The sequence below is a fragment of the Erinaceus europaeus genome, chromosome 4 (assembly GCF_950295315.1).
Source record: "Erinaceus europaeus chromosome 4, mEriEur2.1, whole genome shotgun sequence".
Classification (NCBI taxonomy): Eukaryota; Metazoa; Chordata; class Mammalia; order Eulipotyphla; family Erinaceidae; genus Erinaceus; species Erinaceus europaeus.
The window spans coordinates 82,663,507-82,683,971 of NC_080165.1; the positions used below are offsets into that span (position 1 = coordinate 82,663,507).

At 38.1% G+C, this 20,465-nt stretch overlaps 1 protein-coding gene across 1 annotated transcript in view; it reads left to right on the forward strand.

Annotated features, from left to right (window-relative positions):
- LGSN (lengsin, lens protein with glutamine synthetase domain) overlaps positions 1-20,465 on the forward strand; it is an 81,241-nt gene that overhangs the window by 42,815 nt on the left and 17,961 nt on the right. The window contains 1 exon segment of the mRNA XM_060190824.1: positions 3,085-3,282. Coding sequence (XP_060046807.1) covers positions 3,085-3,282 — 198 coding nt within the window.

The window sequence follows — 20,465 nt, forward strand, 5'->3', positions numbered from 1 at the left end:
GTATACTGAAAACTATGAGTCGCTACTCAAGGAGATAGAAACTGATACCAAGAAATGGAAAGATATCCCATGCTCATGGATTGGAAGAATAAATATCATCAAAATGAATATTCTCCCCAGAGCCATATACAAATTTAATGCAATACCCATCAAAGTTCCACCAGGCTTCTTTAAGAGAATAGAACAAACACTACAATCATTTATCTGGAACCTAAAAACACCTAGAATTTCCAAAACCATCTTAAGGAAAAGAAACAGAAATGGAGGCATCACACTCCCAGACCTTAAACTATATTATAAAGCCATCATCATCAAAACAGCATGGTACTGGAACAAAAATAGGCACACAGACCAGTGGAACAGAATTGAAAGCCCAGAAGTAAATCCCCACACCTATGGGCATCTAATCTTTGATAAGGGGGCCCAAAGGATTAAATGGAAAAAGGAGGCTCTCTTTAATAAATGGTGCTGGGAAAACTGGGTTGAAACATGCAGAAGAATGAAATTGAACCACTTTATCTCACCAGAAACAAAAATCAACTCCAAATGGATCAAAGTCCTAGATGTCAGACCAGAAACAATCAAATACTTAGAGGAAAACATTGGTAAAACACTTTCCCACATACACCTCAAGGACATCTTTGATGAATCAAACCCAATTGCAAGGAAGACCAAAGCAGAAACAAACCAATGGGACTACATCAAATTGAAAAGCTTCTGCACATCCAAAGAAACTATTAAACAAACAGAGATACCCCTCACAGAATGGGATAAGATCTTCACATGCCAGACATCAGACAAGAAACTAATCACCAAAATATATAAAGAGCTCAGCAAACTTAGCCGCAAAAAAGCAAATGACCCCATCCAAAAATGGGCAGAGGAAATGAACAAAACATTCACCACAGAGGAGATCCAAAAGGCTAACAAACATATGAAAAACTGCTCTAGGTCACTGATTATCAGAGAAATGCAAATCAAGACAACACTAAGATACCACCTCACTCCTGTAAGAATGGCATACATCAAAAAGGACAGCAGCAACAAATGCTGGAGAGGATGTGGGGACAGAGGAACCCTTTTACATTGCTGGTGGCAATGTAAATTGGTCCAGCCTCTGTGGAGAGCAGTCTGGAAAACTCTCAGAAGGCTAGACATGGACCTTCCATATGACCCAATAATTCCTCTCCTGGGGTTATACCCCAAGGACTCCATAACACCCAACCAAAAAGAGGTGTGTACTCCTATGTTCATAGCAGCACAATTCATAATAGCTAAAACCTGGAAGCAACCCAGGTGCCCAACAACAGATGAGTGGCTGAGAAAGCTGTGGTATATATACACAATGGAATACTATGCAGCTATCAAGAACAATGAACCCACCTTCTCTGACCCATCTTGGACTGAGCTAGAAGGAATTATGTTAAGTGAACTAAGTCAGAAAGATAAAGATGAGTATGGGATGATCCCACTCATCAACAGAAGCTGACTAAGAAGATCTGAAAGGGAAACTAAAAGCAGGACCTGATCAAATTGTAAGTAGGGTACCAAAGTAAAAACCCAGTGGTGAGGGGTAGGCATGTAGCTTCCTGGGCCAGTGAGGGGTGGGAGTGGGCGGGAGGGATGGGTCACAGTCCTTTGGTGGTGGGAATGGTGTTTATGTACACTCCTAGCAAAATGTAGACATATAAATCAGTAGCTAATTAATATGAGAGGGGGAAATCAATTGTATGTCTCAAAGTTTCTCAAAAGGCAAACTGAATCTTTTAAATATATAGGCTATGTATTTGATATGCGGACTCTCTCAAAAGCCTAGACCAAGTAGATTAGAAGCTTCCAATAGCACAGCTATATACAAGATACTGGGTACTGTCCAGCAAACCATAACAAAGGGACTTTTCAAAGTTAACCCAATTAACAAATAATGTGATGATAATATTAACTATTGATTTTCTTTTTGAACCCTAAGACAGCAGGAACCTCACATCTTCACTATAGAGCCCCTACTTCCCCCAGTCCTGGAACCCTTGGATAGGGCCCACTTTCCTGTATGCATCTCCCAATACAAACCAAATAACATTGCATCTGCCAATCACAACCTAACCAAAGCAACAATTGCTACCTCAACATGCTTCACCTCAGAATGTATCCAGAGACTTCACGTGTGGAATGACAACCCTTCAGCTTCATTACTCGGGTGAGACCTTTCCTTTAATAGTACACTCTAATTTCATCTCAGGTAGTTCACTTTCTAACAAAGTCCCATAACCTAGATATACACCAGTTTCTGTGAGAGAGAGCTTATGTGCACACATATCCATAAACTACTGCAGAATATATACCTGAAAGCAGAAGTACACTAGAGTTCGCAGTTCCAGATGCCACCAGGATGCTGGCTAGGCTTCCCTGGATTGAAGACCCCACCAATGTGTCCTGGAGCTCAGCTTCCCCAGAGTCACACCCTACTAGGGAAAGAGAGAGGCAGACTGGGGGTATGGACCGACCAGTCAACGCCCATGTTCAGCGGGGAAGCAATTACAGAAGCCAGACCTTCTACCTTCTGCAACCCTCAACGACCCTGGGTCCATGCTCCCAGAGGGATAGAGAATGGGAAAGCTACCATGCAAGGGGGTGGGTTATGGGGATTGGATGTTGGGAATTGTGTGGAGTTGTACCCCTCCTACCTTATGCTTTTGTTCACTAATCCTTTCTTAAATAAAAAATTAAAAAAAATATTGAAAAAAAAAAGAATTATAACTGAGTATTTAGGAAGCCATGTTATAGTTGTAGCAACACAAGTTTATATTACATGGGGAAATTACAACTAGATTCAATAGATCTGAAGCAGAACTGAAAGTATAAATTAATCTAATGAAGTCATTTATTGTAGGTTAGATTATTGTTTTAAATTCTCTATAGAAGATCTAACCCTCACCGCATAAAACTCAGATCAACCACTTCCACTGCCCTTATTTAGAATGTTAGCACCTAGGAATAAAGTTTTTTCTCAAGCATTTATTTGTATGTTATGCTGAAAGATGGTTGAAAATACTGAAGATATGACACTTTTCTTTATTACTGTAGAAAGGATCAAGAATCAAATGGTGTGCCACACTTTGGAGGATATGAATGAACCAGTCACAAGACCTGACTCTGTCCAGTCTAATTTACCCCAAGATGACAAAGCTTTCTAGGATAAGACAGCAGTGATAAAATCATCACCCTCTCAAATAGTAGCTGACTTTCCTGGTAATGAATTTAACATGATCTCCATTGATACTAGTAAGGATTACAGAAAAGACTAGCATATGGTTCTAGCTACTAATTACAAATGTGTATTTATGTTACAGACAATATGATGCTGATTGAAGAATGTTAACATTTATGAAGTGCTTTGCAGTTTTTTTTTCTTTAAGAAAGGATTAATTAACAAAACCATAGGAGAGGAGGAGTACAACTCCACACAATTCCTATGACCCAATCTCCATATTCCACCCCCTCCCATGATAGTTTTCCCATTCTCTATCCCTCTGGGAGCATGGACCCAGGGTCATTGTGGGTTGCAGAAGGTAGAAGGTCTAGCTGAACATGGGCATTGACTGGTCGGTCCGTACTCCCAGTCTGCCTCTCTCTTTCCCTAGTAGGGTGGGTCTCTGGGGAAGCTGAGCTGCAGGACACATTGTTGGGGTCTTCAATCCAGGGAAGCCTGGCCAGCATCCTGATGGCATCTGGAACCTGGTGACTGAAAAGAGAGTTAACATATGAAGCCAAACAAATTGTTGAGCAATCATGGACCCAAAGCTTGGAATAATGGAGAGGAAGTGTTAGGGAGGTACTCACTGCAAACTCTAGTGTACTTCTGCTTTCAGGTATGTATTTTGCAGTAGTTTATGGATACGTGTGAACATATGCTCTCTCTCACAGAAACTGGTGTATATCTAGGTTTTGGGACTTTGTTAGAAAGTGAACCACCTGAGATGAAATTAGAGTATAATATGAAAGGAAAGGTCTCACCCGAGTAATGAAGCTGAAGGGTTGTCATTCCACATGTGAAGTCTCTGGACACAGTCTGAAGTGAAGCATGTTGAGGTGGCAATCATTTCTTTGGTTTAGGTTGTGATCGGCAGATGCAAATTGATATGGATTATTTATTTATGGATTTGATATGGATTGGGAGAGGCATACAGGAAAGTGGGCCATATCCAAGGGTTCCAGGACTGGGGGAAGTAGGGGCTCTATAGTGGAGATGTGAGGTTCCTGCTGTCTTAGGGTTCAAAAAGACAATCGATAGTTAATGTTATCATCACATTATTTGTTAATTGGGTTAACTTTGAAAAGTCCTTTTGTTATGATTTGCTGTACAGTATCCAGTATCTTGTATATAGCTGTGCTATTGGATACTTCTGATCTACTTGGTCTAGGCTTTTGAGAGAGTCCACATATCAAATACACAGCCTATATATTAAAAAGATTCAGTTTGTGTTTTGAAAAACTTTGAGACATACAATTGATTTCCTCCCTCTCATATTAATTAACTACTGATTTATATTTCCACATTTTGCTAGGAGTGTACATAAACACCATTCCCACCACCAAAAGACTGTGACCCATCCTTCCCACCCACTCTCACCCCCTACTGGCCCAGGAAGCTGTATGTCTACCCCTCACCACTGGGTTTTTACTTTGGTGCCCTACTTACAATTTGGTGAGGTCCTGCTTTTAGTTTCCCTTTCAGATCTTCTTTCTCAACTTCTGTTGATGAGTGGGATCATCTCATACTCATCTTTATCTTTCTGACTTAGCTCACTTAACATAATTCCTTCTAGCTCTGTCCAAGATGGGTCAGAGAAGGTGGGTTCATTGTTCTTGATAGCTGCATAGTATTCCATTGTGTATATATACCACAGCTTTCTCAGCCACTCATCTGTTGTTGGGCACCTAGGTTGCTTCCAGGTTTTAGCTATTATGAATTGTGCTGCTATGAACATAGGAGTACACACCTCTTTTTGGTTGGGTGTTATGGAGTCCTTGGGGTATAACCCCAGGAGAGGAATTACTGGATCATATAGAAGGTCTATGTCTAGCCTTCTGAGAGTTTTCCAGACTGCTCTCCACAGAGGCTGGACCAATTTACATTGCCACCAGCAATGTAAAAGGGTTCTTCTGTCCCCACAACCTCTGCAGCATTTGTTGCTGCTGTCCTTTTTGATGTATGCCATTCTTACAGGAGTGAGGTGGTATCTTAGTGTTGTCTTGATTTGCATTTCTCTGACAATCAGTGACCTAGAGCAGTTTTTCATATGTTTGTTAGTCTTTTGGATCTCCTCTGTAGTGAATGTTTTGTTCATATCCTCTGCCCATATTTGGATGGGTCATTTGCTTTTTTGGTGCTAAGTTTGCTGAGCTCTTTATATATTTTGGTGATTAGCGTCTTGTCTGATGTATGGCATGTGAAGATCTCCCATTCTGTGAGGGGTCTCTTTGTGTGATAGTTTCCTTGGATGTGCAGAAGCTTTTCAATTTGATGTAGTCCCATTGGTTTGTTTCTGCTTTAGTCTTCCTTGCAATTGGATTTGATTCATCAAAGATGTCCTTGAGCTGTAGGTGGGAAACTGTTTTACCAATGTTTTCCTCTAAGTATTTGACTTTTTCTGGTCTGACATCTAGGCCTTTGATCCATTTGGAGTTGATTTTTGTTTCTGGTGAGACAAAGTGGTTCAATTTCATTTTCCTGCATGTTACAACCCAGTTTTCCCAGCACCATTTATTTAAGAGAGCCTCCTTTTTCCATTTAATCCTTTGGGCCCCCTTATCAAACATTAGATTTCCATAGGTGTGGGGATTTATTTCTGGGCTTTCAATTCTTTTCCACTGGTCTGTGTGCCTCTTTTTGTTCCAGTACCATGCTGTTTTGATGATGATGGCTTTATATATAGTTTGAGATCTGGGAGTGTGATGCCTCCATTTCTGTTTCTTTTCCTCAAGATGGTTTTGGCAATTCTAGGTGTTTTCAGGTTCCAGATAAATGATTGTAGTGTTTGTCCTATTCTCTTAAAGAAGCTTGGTGGAACTTTGATGGGTATCACATTAAATTTGTATATGGCTCTGGGGAGAATATTCATTTTGATGATATTTATTCTTCCAATCCATGAGCATGAAATATCTTTCCATTTCTTGGTATCAGTTTCTATTTCCTTGAGTAGCGACTCATACTTTTCAGTATACAAGTCTTTCACTTCTTTGGTCAACTTTATTCCTAGGTATTTGATTGATTTTGAAGAAAAGGTAAATGGGAGTGATTTCTGGATGTCTTCTTCAGATTTAGTGTTTTCATAAAGAAATGCCACTGATTTTTGTACATTGATTTTGTAGCCTGATACCTTGCTATATTGCCTAACAACTTCCAGTAATTTTCTGCTGGATTCTTTACGTTTTTCTATGTATACTATCATATCATCTGCAAATAGTGAGAGCTTGACTTCTTCCCTTCAATCTGTATTCCTTTGATTTCTTTCTCTTGCCTGATTGCTATGGCAAGAACTTCCAATACTATGTTGAAGAGTAACGGTGACAGTGGACAGCCCTGTCTAGTCCCTGATCTGAGGGGGAATGCTTTCAGCTTCTCTCCATTGAGTACGATGTTGGCTGTAGGTTTGCTATATATAGACTCCACTATCTTGAGGGGTTTCCCATCTATTCCCATTTTTTGTAGGGTTTTGAGCATGAATGGGTATTGGATTTTGTTAAAGGCTTTCTCTGCATCTATTGAGATAATCATGTGGTTTTTGGCTTTGCTTTTATTGATGTGGTGAATGACATTGATTAACTTACGGATGTTGAACCAGCTTTGCATTCCTGGGATGAATCCCACTTGGTCATGATGAAAAGTCTTTTTGATATGTTGCTGTATCTGGTTGGCCAAGATCTTGTTTAATATTTTGGCATCTATGTTCATCAGAGATATTGGTCTGTCGTTTTCCTTTTTTGTTGTGTCCCTATCAGCTTTTGGTATCAGGGTGATGTTGGCTTCATAGAAGGTGGAAGGGAGTATTCCTGTTTCTTCAATCTTATGGAAAAGCTTAAGAAGTATGGGTACTAGCTGTTTCCTGAAAGTTTTGTAGAATTTCTTTGTGAAGCCATCTGGTCCAGTACTTTTGTTGTTGGGGAGATTCGTAATAACGGTTTCAATTTCTTTGTCTGTGATTGGTGCATTTAGATTTTGTAGTTCTTCTTGGTTCAGTTTTGGAAGGGCATATGCTTCTAGGAATTGTTCCACTTCTTCCAGATTCTCTAGCTTGGTGGTGTATAATTCTTTATAGAAGTTACACAGGATGCTCTGGATTTCTGTGTTGTCACTTGTGATATCTCCTCCATCGTTTAGAATTCTATTAATTTGAGTCTTCTCTCTTTTTTGTTTGGTGAGTCTGGTTAGGGGTTTGTCAATTTTGTTTAATCTTTCAAAGAACCAAGATTTGGCTTCATTGATCTTTTGTATGGTTCTTTTATTTTCGATGTTGTTTATTTCTGCTCTAACTTTAGTGATTTCTGTCCTTCTGGTTGCTGTCGGGTTCCTTTGTTCCTCTTCCTCTAAGTCCTTGAGGTGTGCAGTAAGGTGGTTAATTTTAGCTTCTTCTTGTTGTTTAATATGTGATTGTATGGCTATAAGTTTCTCTCTCAGTACTGCTTTAGCTGTGTCCCAAATATTTTGATAGGTTGTGTCTTCATTTTCATTTGTTTCCAGGAATATTTGAATTTCCTGTTTGAGTGACACTCTGACCCAGTGGTTCTTAAGGAGTATGTTGTTTAGTTTCCAAATTCTGTGACTTTTAATATTTTTCTGTTTGTTGTTAAATGTTAGTTTTGCTCCACTGTGGTCTGAGAAGATACTTGGGATGATTTCAATGCTCTTGAATTTATTGATGCTGTCTTTGTGGCCTAACATGTGGTCTATCCTTGAGTATGTGTTATGTGGATTTGAAAAGAAGGTGTATTCCAGTTTTTTGGGGTGAAAGACTCTGAAAATGTCCAAGAGTTCTAGTCTGTCAATCTCTTCATTCAATTCTCTTGTATCTTTATTGGTTCTCTGCTTTGTTGATCTGTCTAAGTCTGAGAGTGGGATATTGAAGTCTCCCACCATTACTGTACTACTATTGATATATTTTTGAAATTCTTTCAGTAGGTGCTTAATGTATTTAGATGGTCCCTCATTGAGTGCATAGATGTTAATAATTGTTAAGTCTTCTTGGCTGATTGATCCTCTAATCATTATGTAGTGTCCTTGCCTATCTTTTATTACTTTATTTAATTTAAAATCTATCGTGTCTGAGATGAGAATGGCTGTTCCTGCCCTTTTTTGTGGTCCATTAGCCTGTATGATAGTTTTCCATCCTTTCACTTTAAGTCTGTGTTTATCTTGTTGTGACAGATGGGATTCTTGCAAGCAGCATATGGTTGGGTTATGTTTTCTGATCCATCCCCCCACCCTGTGCCTTTTGATGGGTGAGTTTAAGCCATTGACGTTTATTGATATTATGGATTTAATGTATTGTAGTGCCATTGTTCAAAAAAACTTTTTGTTTGCTCTGATATTGCAAGTATTATAGTGATGTTCTTGTTTATAAGAGGTCTCTTTCAGTGCCGGATTGGTAATGGTTGCCTCCTTTAACTGTTGTTTGTCTAAGAAGGTTTTGATCCCTCCATCTAGTTTGAATGAAAGTCTAGCAGGATATATTATCCTTGGTTGCAAGTCTTTTTCATCCAGGGCTTGATAGATACCTCGCCATTCCCTTCTGGCTTTTAGAGTTTGAGTGGAGAAGTCTGCAGATAATTTTATGGGTTTTCCCTTGTATGTGACTTTTGTTTCTCTCTTGCTTCTTTTAGGATTCTTTCTTTATCCTTACTTCCTCTCATTGTGACTATGATGTGTCTTGGTGTCTTCAGGTCTGGGTTGATTCTGTTTGGGACTCTCTGGGCCTCTTGAATCTTGATGTCTTTTCTGTTATTCAGGTCTGGGAAGTTTTCTTCTATTATTTCCTCTAGAATGTTTGCTTCCCCTTCCTCTCTTTCTTCCTCTGGCAGGCCAATTATACGAATGTTACTTCTTTTGAAATCATCCCATATGTCTCTGTTGTTGCTTTCAGTGTCTCTCAATCTCTTTTTAAGCTCTTTCACCTCTTTCTTCGTTTTCTCTAACTCATCCTCTGTCTGACTAATTCTGTTTTCTGCTTCTGTTAGTCTGCTTTCCCTTGCCTCAGCTTCTTTCTTCATTACAGCTATTTCAGCTTTCAGTTCTCTAATTGCCTCAAGATAATCAGTATTTTCCTTGGGAGTCTCAACCTTGTTTCCCTAATACTGCCATTCCTTTCCTCCAATGTTGTTTTCATTTCTGTGATTAATAAGTTTATTATTGCTTGCATACTTTTCTTATCTATGGTTACTTCTGGCTGATTTGTAGTTTCTTCTGGGCTCTTGTCTTCATTCATTGTAGTAGCAGTTTTATTTGTTTTTGATCTACCCATTTTTTTGATTTACGTGTTTCTTTTTTTTTATATGCTCTGTTGTTCCTCAGTTGTTGTGTCTTGAGTACAAGCAACACTGTACTAAATACCTTTATGACAATTGCACTCACCAACCTCAGGAATTACAGTAGCAACTGAAGTAAGTATTGAAGCAGTTTAATCGTTACCAGTTAGCCAACAATTTCTCCAGACCGTGAAAGAATAGTAACCAAATCCCAGTGAATAAGACAGAAAAGAAGAAGGAATAGCACTCACCAACCTCAGGAATTACAATAACAACTGAAGCAAGTATTGAAGCAGTTTAATCACTACCAGTTAGCCAAACAATTTCTCCAGTCCATGAAAAAATAGTAACCAAATCCCAGTGAAGAAGAAAGAGAAAAGAAAGAAGGGATAGCAAGAATAGACAGTTATGCAAATCTACTATCCACTGTATATTCTAGGGGTAATAAGAGGGGAAAGGGAAGTAGAGCAGATATACACACATAGAGAGTCCACTCTGAGTCAGATTTCTTCCCCAAAATAATTCACAAATTCAGAAAGGCAAAGAAGAAGGAAGGAAGAAGTGTGTGACAAGATAAAAAAAAGAGAATAGACAAGAGAGAGAAAAGGGAATAGATAAGAAAAAGAGCTGTAATTAAAGAGCAGTGAAAGGAAAGGTTTTTTTATTACTTTATTTTTAATTTAATTTAATTTAATTTTTTGATTAGCTAGGAGGGGGAGGGGGGTAGAGGAGGTAGGAGTAAGGAGACAAGTTCCTCCCACAATAGATAAGATGCCCACTACCCTAGCACTGAAATATATGCTAAGAGTTAATTCTGATCAACCTAAAGGGGGGGAAGATATATGCCTTTATATATTATTAATAGTAAAATAGAGCAGGGTAAAAAAATTAAAATAAAAACCCTGTCCCAGATTACCTCAAACCTTGTGATCAGAGGCAGCTGATTGTTAATAATGAGAAAAAAAAACTCAGGACTAGACAAGGATAGCTGAAATAGACAGTTATGCAAATCTACTATCCACTGTATATTCTAGGGGTGCCTAAAGGAGGAAGGGAAGTTGAGCAGAGACACTCGTAGTGAGAGTCCACAATGAGTCAGAATTCTTCCCCAAAATAATTCCCAAATGTGTATCAGTGAATTCAAAAAAGCACACTGTTTGGTGGTGTGGGGGCTGGGGGCTGTGGCTTTGGAAGCTGTAGGATTAAGGAAGAAAGTATGACAAGAATGAGAAAAATAAAAAAAAAGAGAGAGAGAAAAAAGAAAAAGATAAGAAAAAGAACAGTCATAAAAGAGCAGTGAAAGGAAAGGGTTTTTTTTAAATTTATTTATTTTTATTTATTTAATTAGCTATGTGGGATGAGGTGGGGGGGTTGGCTACTTAGAAAGAAAAAAGGCCAGAGGTTTCAGAAGGGTATAGACTTAGAATGAATGATACTCCCTGGTGGGACAGGAATTTGGTAAAGAAAGAAGCTCCTAGCAGGCCCTGCTAGGAGCTGGTCCCCAGGGACTGGTAATGGGGGGGGTGCAAGGGGGAGGAGGTATGCTTAAAATTAAAAGGAAAAAAATTTTTTCCCCTTTTTTCCTACTCTTCTTAATCCAAATTAAGTTATAGTCACCTCCTTGGTGTTACCGCTAGGACCCCCTATTGACTAGCCTACTAAAGGCAGAAAATCCTACAGTTTCCAGGAGATGTGGTCAGAGCTCAAGCCACTAGCAGCTTCTCAGTCCACCATCTTCTGGGAACCTGCAGTTTTTCTACTATTAAACTGCTTATTTGGAAAACTGAGGGTTTGCAAGGATGGTTATCTAAAACACTTAAAAAATTATGTGTCTTCATACATTTTTGACCTATCAATAATGTTATACCATTTTGATATTTGAGTGTATTGGTTGATTTTTTTTAGGCTGCTGATGTCAACAAGTAGTCAAAGGAAAGGACCAAATAGTGGCAAAGATGGTTGAATGCATCTTACCATGATCAATGACCCAGGTTCAAGGCCCTGGCCTCTACCAACAAAGGGAATCAAAGCAGAACTGCAAGTGTCTCCTTTCTCTATCCTTCTCTGTCTCTCCATTATCTTTTGATTTCTCTGTATTAAATAAATAGATAAAATATTTAAATTATAAAAAATCAGAGGGATGAGAATATATTATAATTGTTGTACAGAAGACTTACATGTCTTAGATTCTCAGGTGTCAGGTTCAATGCTCAGCATTGTCTTAAGCCAGAGCTGAATATTGCATTAATATTATTTATTTTATTAGTAATAAAATAAAGAAATAAACAAGCATATTAGTAAATAAATACAAACAAAAACCTAAAACTAAAGAGAGATGATGCCACACTAAATCTATGATAAAAGGATTGAAAAGGCAGGTACAGAGAGATTTCTCACTAACTGGTATCTGTCTTACCATGCACATGAGTGAGGTTCATGTGTTGGTACCACATGGAAGGTGCTATGGCTGGCATGTGAGAAAATTATGGTGCTGGTATCTCTTCTCCTTGCTTCTCTCTCTCTCTCTCTTTCTCTCTCGGAAACAGTCTTTCAATATACTGAAATTATGCATGCACAAAGCCCAATCTCCAAAAGGGGAAAAGTTTTTGTAAAGGCAGAAATACTACAGGGGTAAAGTTAGAAGAGCAGTGTCTACTAAGCTACCTTTGCTTCTGCTACCAAGTACAAGTTTGAGTTTTCTAAGATTAACGTTAGATTGCTATTTTATTATAAGAACTCAATGAAAGCTATGGTTTAAACTCAAAATTATGGTTTATGATTGTGAAATAATACAGATTCAAATTGGCCAAGATTTCATTAAGAAGAATTGGGAAATATCTAAGCATGAAGTTTCTGCTTGTTTTTTCCCAGTAGAATCATGGACGATGCTATTCATTTGGCAATGAAATGTGACAATATGCATGGAATACTGCCCACTGGGGAAGCTCATTTGAGACTTTCTATTCAATGGGTTTACTGGGGTCCCATTGATCAACTGACCACGTGGCTGGTCTCAGTCTCCAGCAGCTCCTGGAGTCAAACTATGTAAGTCAGCAACAAATGACACTGTTTATCTAGTGTGACCTATAGGTCCCAGGTAAACAAAGACACTTTTGTCACTCCAAGAACTTGAAAACTACCTCTTATGCCCTAAGGGTAAAGTTCAGAACTTTTCTTGGGCAAGATTAATTTTTTATTACCTAAGGAGGAACTGTATCCTGATAAGTAAACACTATCAAACCTTTATATGTGGTAATTTTCAATGCCACTATAACAAGTTACCACCAATTTAGAATCTTCAAATAATTCAATTAATAATATGTCAAAAGTCTGGATTGACTAGTTGCTTTAGGTTTTTCAACACCAAAACCAAGATTTTGAGTATTCTAAGTTTTTATCTGGAGGCGTTCAGAACTCTATACTTTCAAGTTCATTTATTCAGACTTCCCAGAGAATCCAGTTTCTTATGGTTGTAGAATTGAGGTTTCTGCTATTTTGCAGGCCCTTAACTGAAATAGCACTTATCTTCTAGAAGATATTTGTGGCATTCAGAGCCAGCAAATGCTTTTCATGTTTTTGCATCTTTCAGAATCCCCCTTCTTCCACATCTATTTTCTGCCTACTACTGAAGCAAGTATTCTGCTTCAAAGGTATCACCTGAATAATAAAGGACTAGATTCTTATTTAAGGTGTGTAAATTTAATTACATCTGCAAAGTTCCTTCTTTAAAATCACTTTATCTGTACTACTCTGCCATGTGAATGACCTAGGTTAGGACGCTTTGATATTGTGTTCTCTTTTACTCCTACTCTTTGTCTCTCTCTGCCTCTCTCTCTCTCTCTCTCTCTCTCTGCCTCTCTGTCTCTATCTTAAACATAATAGTATAGGGATTCGGGCAGTAGCACAGTGGGTTAAGCACATGTGGTGCAAAGTGCAAGGACCAGTGTAAGGATCCTGGTTTGAGCCCCCTGACTCCCCACTTTCAGGGGAGTCGCTTCACAGGTGGTGAAGCAGGTCTGCAGGTGTCTTATTTTTCTCTCCCCCCTCTGTCTTCCCCTTGTCTCTCCATTTCTCTCTGTCGTATCCAGCAATGATGACATCAGTAACTACAACAATAAAACAACTAGGGCAACAAAAGGGAATAAATAAATAAATATTTAAAAAATTTTAAAATCACTCTTTTGAGAAAATGTTGATCTATGTAACTATTATTATCACAGGGGTACAGTTTTAAATTTCTCTAGGATAGGTGTCATCACATCTCACCCACCACCAATTTGTCATCTCTTTCCACCATAGTGCAGTTTCCCTAACCCCACCTCCCCAACTTTTAAGTCCTTGGATCTCCTAAAAGAGATCACAGTTTACTACTAATGATGTCTCCTGTATTTTACTTTTTTAAATATTTATTTATTAGATAGAGACAGCCAGAAGTGGAGAGGGTAGGGGGAAATAGAGATGGAGAGAGACAGAGAGACACCTGCAGCCCTGCTTCATCACTTGTGAAGCTTTCCCCCTGCAGGTGGGAGCTGGAGGCTCGAACCTAGGTCCTTGCACACTGTAGCATGTGTGCTCAGCCAGGTGCAGCACCACCTGGGACCTGTATTTTACTTTTTAAAATTAAGTCTTAACTATGAATAAAGTCATCCAGTATTATGACTTAGTTTAATATGATTGCTTCCAATTCTATACATATTGTAGTCCTTCAGTAACACAGAAACAGGTTCCAGGGTTTATTTAGTATATGGACATCTTTAGTGGGAGATGGGTGGTTGAGGGGATTGTTTTTATCACGGCGTCTCTCAGCTGTAAATTCATCTGTGTAATAGCTTCATGAATTTCTCCATGAAGTAAGGAATATGGTCATTGCTGACCTCTAAGTATGAGGGGCTACAAATACTAATGCTGTAAGGACTAGTCTGGCTTAAGAAAATTAGTTTTAATGATAGCCATGAGAAACTAGAGCAGAAATTGGCAAACTATGTCCCGTAGGCCAAATTTAGCTTACTGGGTGTTTTTTTGTTTGTCTGTTTTATAAAATTTATACATTGTCTATGGCTTTTTGTGATGCAATGGCGTAACTGGAGAGTTGAGCTGCAGCATAATCATATTACTTGAAAAGTGGCAAATAGTCTTTTACCCTTTACAGAAAACTCTTGCCAAACCTCAGAAATCCAACTAGTTAAGGAGAAATATCTATTCATTATTGCCTAATCTATATATTTTTTCCCAATGAAAGCTCAAATTCAGATTTTTTTAAATGAATTTTACTGACCTTTAATTGTTAACTAATTCAACAAGTTTCCAAACAACAGGGAGGATAATGAGAAAATATGTAAGATATATATTAATAAAAGTATACAAAATATATAAAATATATAAACTCTTGCCAAACCTCAGAGATCCAACTAGTTCAGGAGAAATACCTACTCATTATTGACTAATCTATATTTTTTTTCTCAAGGAAAGCTCAAATTCAGAATTTTTTATGTATTTTACTGACCTTTAAGTGTTAACTAATTCAACAAGTTTCCAAACAATGGGGAGGATAATGAGAAAATATATAAAATATACTAATAAAAGTATACAAAATATAAAAAATATATAAACTATTGCCAAATCTCAGAGGTCCAACTAGTTAAGGAGAAATATCTACTCATTATTGCCTAATCTATATTTTTTCCCCAATGAAAGCTCAAATTCAGATTTTTTTAATGAATTTTACTTACCTTTAATTATTAACTAATTCAACAAGTTTCCAAATAGTGGGGAGGATAATGAGAAAATATATAAATGTCAAATTGGCTATAGCATGTAGTTTTTGAAATATTTTCATGTATGAAAGGGAGGTGGTGTACTGGGGGCAATATGGCCAAAATCACTCTCCACATGTTTAAAGGTTTGTCACATATAAACCCACAAAAATCTGAGGAGAAACCTTGATTTTCAGGAATTTTAAACTTTATTCAGGAGAATTGAAGACAACCACATATTGGAGAATATATGGTCCAAGAGAGGGAGAGAGATAGAGATAGAGATAGAGATAGAGATAGAGAACCATTTACTCACATGTTGGCAGGCCCACCTTGCCCATAACTCCAATTCATATAAACTTGTAAGCTCTGCCTTCACTTACTTTCTAGTGCAACATCTATTTCCTTCCCCAATGGTATGGGAAACCTATGTGCCTAAAGAACATGTAGTTTGATGTGATGTCGTAGTGTCTGTATTCTCCCAGGTACTTCCTGGCCTCAATATGGGAATCTGTCACTTCATTATTTTTATATTTATTTCTTACCAAAGTACTGCTCAGATCTAGCTTTATGGTAGCACTGTAAATTGAACCTGGGGACTTACAGCCTCAGCCATGGAAGTCATCTCATAACCTTAATACTATCCTCCCCAGCCCTATTTCTTAGTCTTAAGAAGCTCCAGGCCAAAAGTTGTGTTATGAATTTAAAACAAAGTCTGAAAATAATATATTTAAAATTTAAAACAATAACATACACAACTGTTGATAAGGAAAGCCAAATACATACATGCATAAAATTTTATTAGAAGAAAAGAGAAAAAAGAATAAAATGACTAATGGGGAAGAGAGAGGTACCGTCTCAAAATCTCCCTCTCTGTTAAAATGTGAGTGAGAAAGATCACAGATCATGCAGAAGGAGAAGTCGCCATACAAAGCAGACTTTATTAGAGGAAGTCCCTGAGGGACAACCTCTTAGCACAGAGATGGCAAGAGAGAGTCATGACTTAGGCTAGAGACAACACAAGTATGTACAGGTGGCAAATTCCAGAGCTGTTGGGATGGGGGAATGGGAAAGAGAGCTTTTTTGGTCATGGTTCCACCTAAGTCAGTCCCATCACAGGTTGTAGAAGAGAGGTGGTGACCTTTCCATTATTGCTTGACCTTACTGTATTGGAGATGGTAATCTCAGTTTAATCAATGCCTCCTATATTTAGGGTGGCCCAGAGTAGACTGGTTGATTTTCAGAAGGAGAAAGGTGCCTTGTGATGAAGGGGTGGGAACTGGGGTGTCAGAATATTTTTTTGTGGCAGGTTTTCCCATGTCTCCTTCACTTTCCCTCAATTATACAGTTTTCTATTCTTAGCCTACCAGTTTTCTTCAAGCGTACAAACTGCTGCACATTCTCATAGATTTTCAAAAAAATCTTAACAATGTGGATGTTAATCAGTCACCCCCCCCAGCTACAATAGATATTCAAAACACAGTTATTTCTCTAGGTAGTAAGGTAGCATCCCACTCCTAATAGACATTGAAATCACAGTTCTTTTTCTCTATCCCTTTTTGTTGTTATTGTTGTTCATCAACTATTAACCTCCTTATATATTTTTATTTCTTTATTAGGGGATTAATGTTTTACACTCGACAGTAAATACAAGAGCTTGTACATGCACGACATTTCCCAGTTTTCCATAGAACAATACAACCCCCACTAGGTCCTCTGTCATCCTTCTTGGACCTGTATTCTCCCCCTACCCACCCCAGAGTCTTTTACTTTGGTGCAATAGGCCAATTCCAGTTCAGGTTCTACTTGTATTTGTTCTTCTGATCTTGTTTTTCACCTTCGGCTTGAGAGTGAAATCATCCCATATTCATCCTTCTGTTTCTGATTTATTTCATTTAACACGATTTTTTTCAAGCTCCATGCAAGATCGGCTGAAAACAGTGAAGTCACTGGTTTTAATAGCTGAGTAGTATTCCATTGTGTATATATACCACAACTTGCTCAGCCACTCATCTGTTGTTGGACACCTGGGTGGCTTCCAGGTTTTGGCTATTACAAATTGTGCTGCCAAGAACATATGTGTACACAGATCTTTTTAGATGGGTGTGTTGGGTTCCTTAGGATATATCCCCAGGAGAGGAATTGCAGGACCATAGGGTAGGTCCATTTCTAGCCTTCTGAGAGTTCTCCAGACTGTTCTCCACAGCGGTTGGACCAATTTACATTCCCACTAGCAGTGCAGGAGGGTTCCTTTGACCCCACAGCCTCTCCAGCATTTGCTGTTATTACCTTTTCTGATGTATGACGTTCTCACAGGAGTGAAGTGATATCTCATTATTGTCTTTATTTGCATTTCTCTAACAAAGACTTGAAGCATTTTTTCATGTGTTTCTCTGCCTTTTGAATCTCTTCTGTGGTGAATATTTTGTCCATGTCCTCCCCCCATTTTGGGGTGGGGTTATTTGTTTTCTTGTTGTTCAGTTTGGCAGTCTCTTTATATATTATGATTATTCATCTCCGGTCTGATGTATGGCATGTAAAGATGTTCTCCCATTCTGTTTGGTTTGGGTAGTGGTTTCTTTTGCTGTGCAGAAGCTTTTTAATTTGATATAATCCCATAGGTTTATATTTGCTTTAGTCCTCTTTGTAATTGGATTCATTTCATTGAAGATGTCTTTAAAATTTATGCGGAAAAGAGTCTGCCAATATTTCCCTCTAAGTATCTGATAGTTTCTGGTCTAACATGCAAGTCCTTGATCCACTTGGAATTTGCTTTTGTATCTGGGGAAATATAGTTGCTCAGTTTCATTCTTCTGCATGTTTCAACCCTAAACTCCTTATTTTTAAAAACATTTTTTAAACTTCTTTAAAGTTAAAAAAATCTTAATGAAACAGGAAAAATGAGTGCCTGCTTCTTGAGAAAGACTTCCATCTCATAAATACCAGTTTGTTTTGCTCCATGAAGATCTAATTTTATTTATGCTTTTTTTCGGTAGGGTTAATGATTCACAGCAAATGTAGTTGTTACTGTATGTGTAAAATTTCTTAATTTTCTGCAAAATACTTTTATCCCAGCCTAAATCTTCCTCTATCATCATTCACCAGGACCTGAAAGTGTCTGTGTCCCCTCCCTGCAAATCTTTTACTTTGGTGCAATACAGCAGACCCAGTCCAAGTTCTACTATGTGCTTCCCCTTTCCGTCCTTTTCTTCTTTCTCCACCTCCTCTGCCTCCTTCTCCTTCTTTTTAAAATATTTATTTATGTATAAAATATTTATTTATTCATTTTAATAAGATATATATAGAAAGAGAGAATAAGGGGAGGCAGAGGGAGGGAGAAGGGAGGGATAGAGAGACCAGAGCCCTGATCAGCTCTGGCTTATGGTGAATCCGGAGACTGATGCTGGGACCTCAGTTCCTTAGGCATAAAAGCCTTTTGCATAACCACTATGCTGTCTCCTCAGTCCATATTTTAATTTTATTATTTTAATGTGATAAGACAGACATTGAGAGGTTAGAGACACATATAGAGAAAGAGAGAAGCCTACAGTGCTTTTCGACTACTTTTGAAACTTCCCTCCTGCAGGTGGCAACCAGGAGCTTGAACCTAGGTCCTTGAGCATGGAAATATGTGTGCCCCAACAGGTGTGCCACAGCCTCACTCGTCCCCTTTCTGTTCTTATTTCTCAACTTCTGCTCAAGAGTGAAATTATCTCATATTCATCCTTCTTTTTTCTGGCTTATCTCACTTAACATGATTCCTTCAAACTTCATTCAAGATGAGGTGAAGGTGAATTCATCATTCTTAGTAGCGAAGTAGTATTCTTAGTCACTCATTTGTTGTTTTGATACCTAGGTAGCTTCCACATTTTGGCTATTACAGATTGTGCTGCTGTGAACATAGGTATACACAGACCTTTTTGGAAGACCGTGTTTGACTCTTAAGCATATATCCCCAGGAGGGAAATTGGTGGGTCATAAGGTAGGTATATTTCTAGTCTTGTGAGATTTCTCCAGACTGCTCTCCACAGAGACTGGACCAATTTACATCCCTACCAAAAGTGCAGGAGGGTTCCTTTACCCCAGCAATCTCTCCAGCATTTATTGTTGCTATCATTTCTGATGTGTGACATTCTCACAGGTGTAAAGTGGTATCTCATTGTTGTTTTTATTTGCATTTCTCTGACAGTCAGTGACTTGGAGCATTTTTTCATATGCCTTTTAGATTTCTTCTTTAGTGAATATTCTGTTCATGTCCTTCTTCCCATTTTTGGATGGAGTCATTTGTGTTTTGTTGTTGTTGTTGTTGTTGTTGCTGAGTTTGGTGAGCTCTTTATATACTTTGGTTATTATCCTTTTCTCTGATGTTGGCATGTAAAAATCTCCCATTCTGTGAATAGACTGGGTGGTGGTTTCTTTAGGTGTGTGGAAATGGCATAATTTGATGTAGTCCCATTGGTTTATTTTTGTCTTTTTTTGCAATTGGATTTGTATCATTGAAGATGCCTATAAAATTTAGACCAAAAAATGTTCCACCAATATTTTCCTCTAATTATTTGATGGTTTCTGATCCAATATACTAGTCCTTGATCCGTTTTAGAATTTAATTTTGAGTTTGGTGAAATGTAGTGACTCAGTTTCATTCTTCTGCATGTTTCAATTTTCCCAGCACCATTTGTTGAAATGACTCTTCTTTCTTCATTTAATAGTTTGAAGCCCCTTGTAAAAAATTAGATGCCTGTAAGTGTTGCGTCTTCTATTTCTAAAAATAATCCTAGAGTTTTTTTCCCTATTTCACTATCAACACAAACTCAAATCTCTCTCTTTTAATAATGTTCTTTCTTTATTGTTGGATAGAGATAAAGAGGAATTGAGAGAGAAAGGGTAGATAGAGAGGGAGACAGACAGATATTTGCAGTCCTACTTTACCACTCATGAAGCTTTCCCCCTGTGGGTGGGGACTAGAGGTTTGAACCCAAGTCCTTGCACATTTAAATGTGTGCATTTAACCAGGTGTGCCACTACCGGCCAGTCTTTCTCTTCTCTCTTTATCAGTAATTATGATTTTTTAATAATAATTTTTCTTTTCTCTTGCTTGGTCACAGACTCTGTTTATACTAATCAACTGACTAAGAGTATTAGAACCACTATGATCTAATTTGGTTAATTCAGAACTTTCCTCTTCGACTG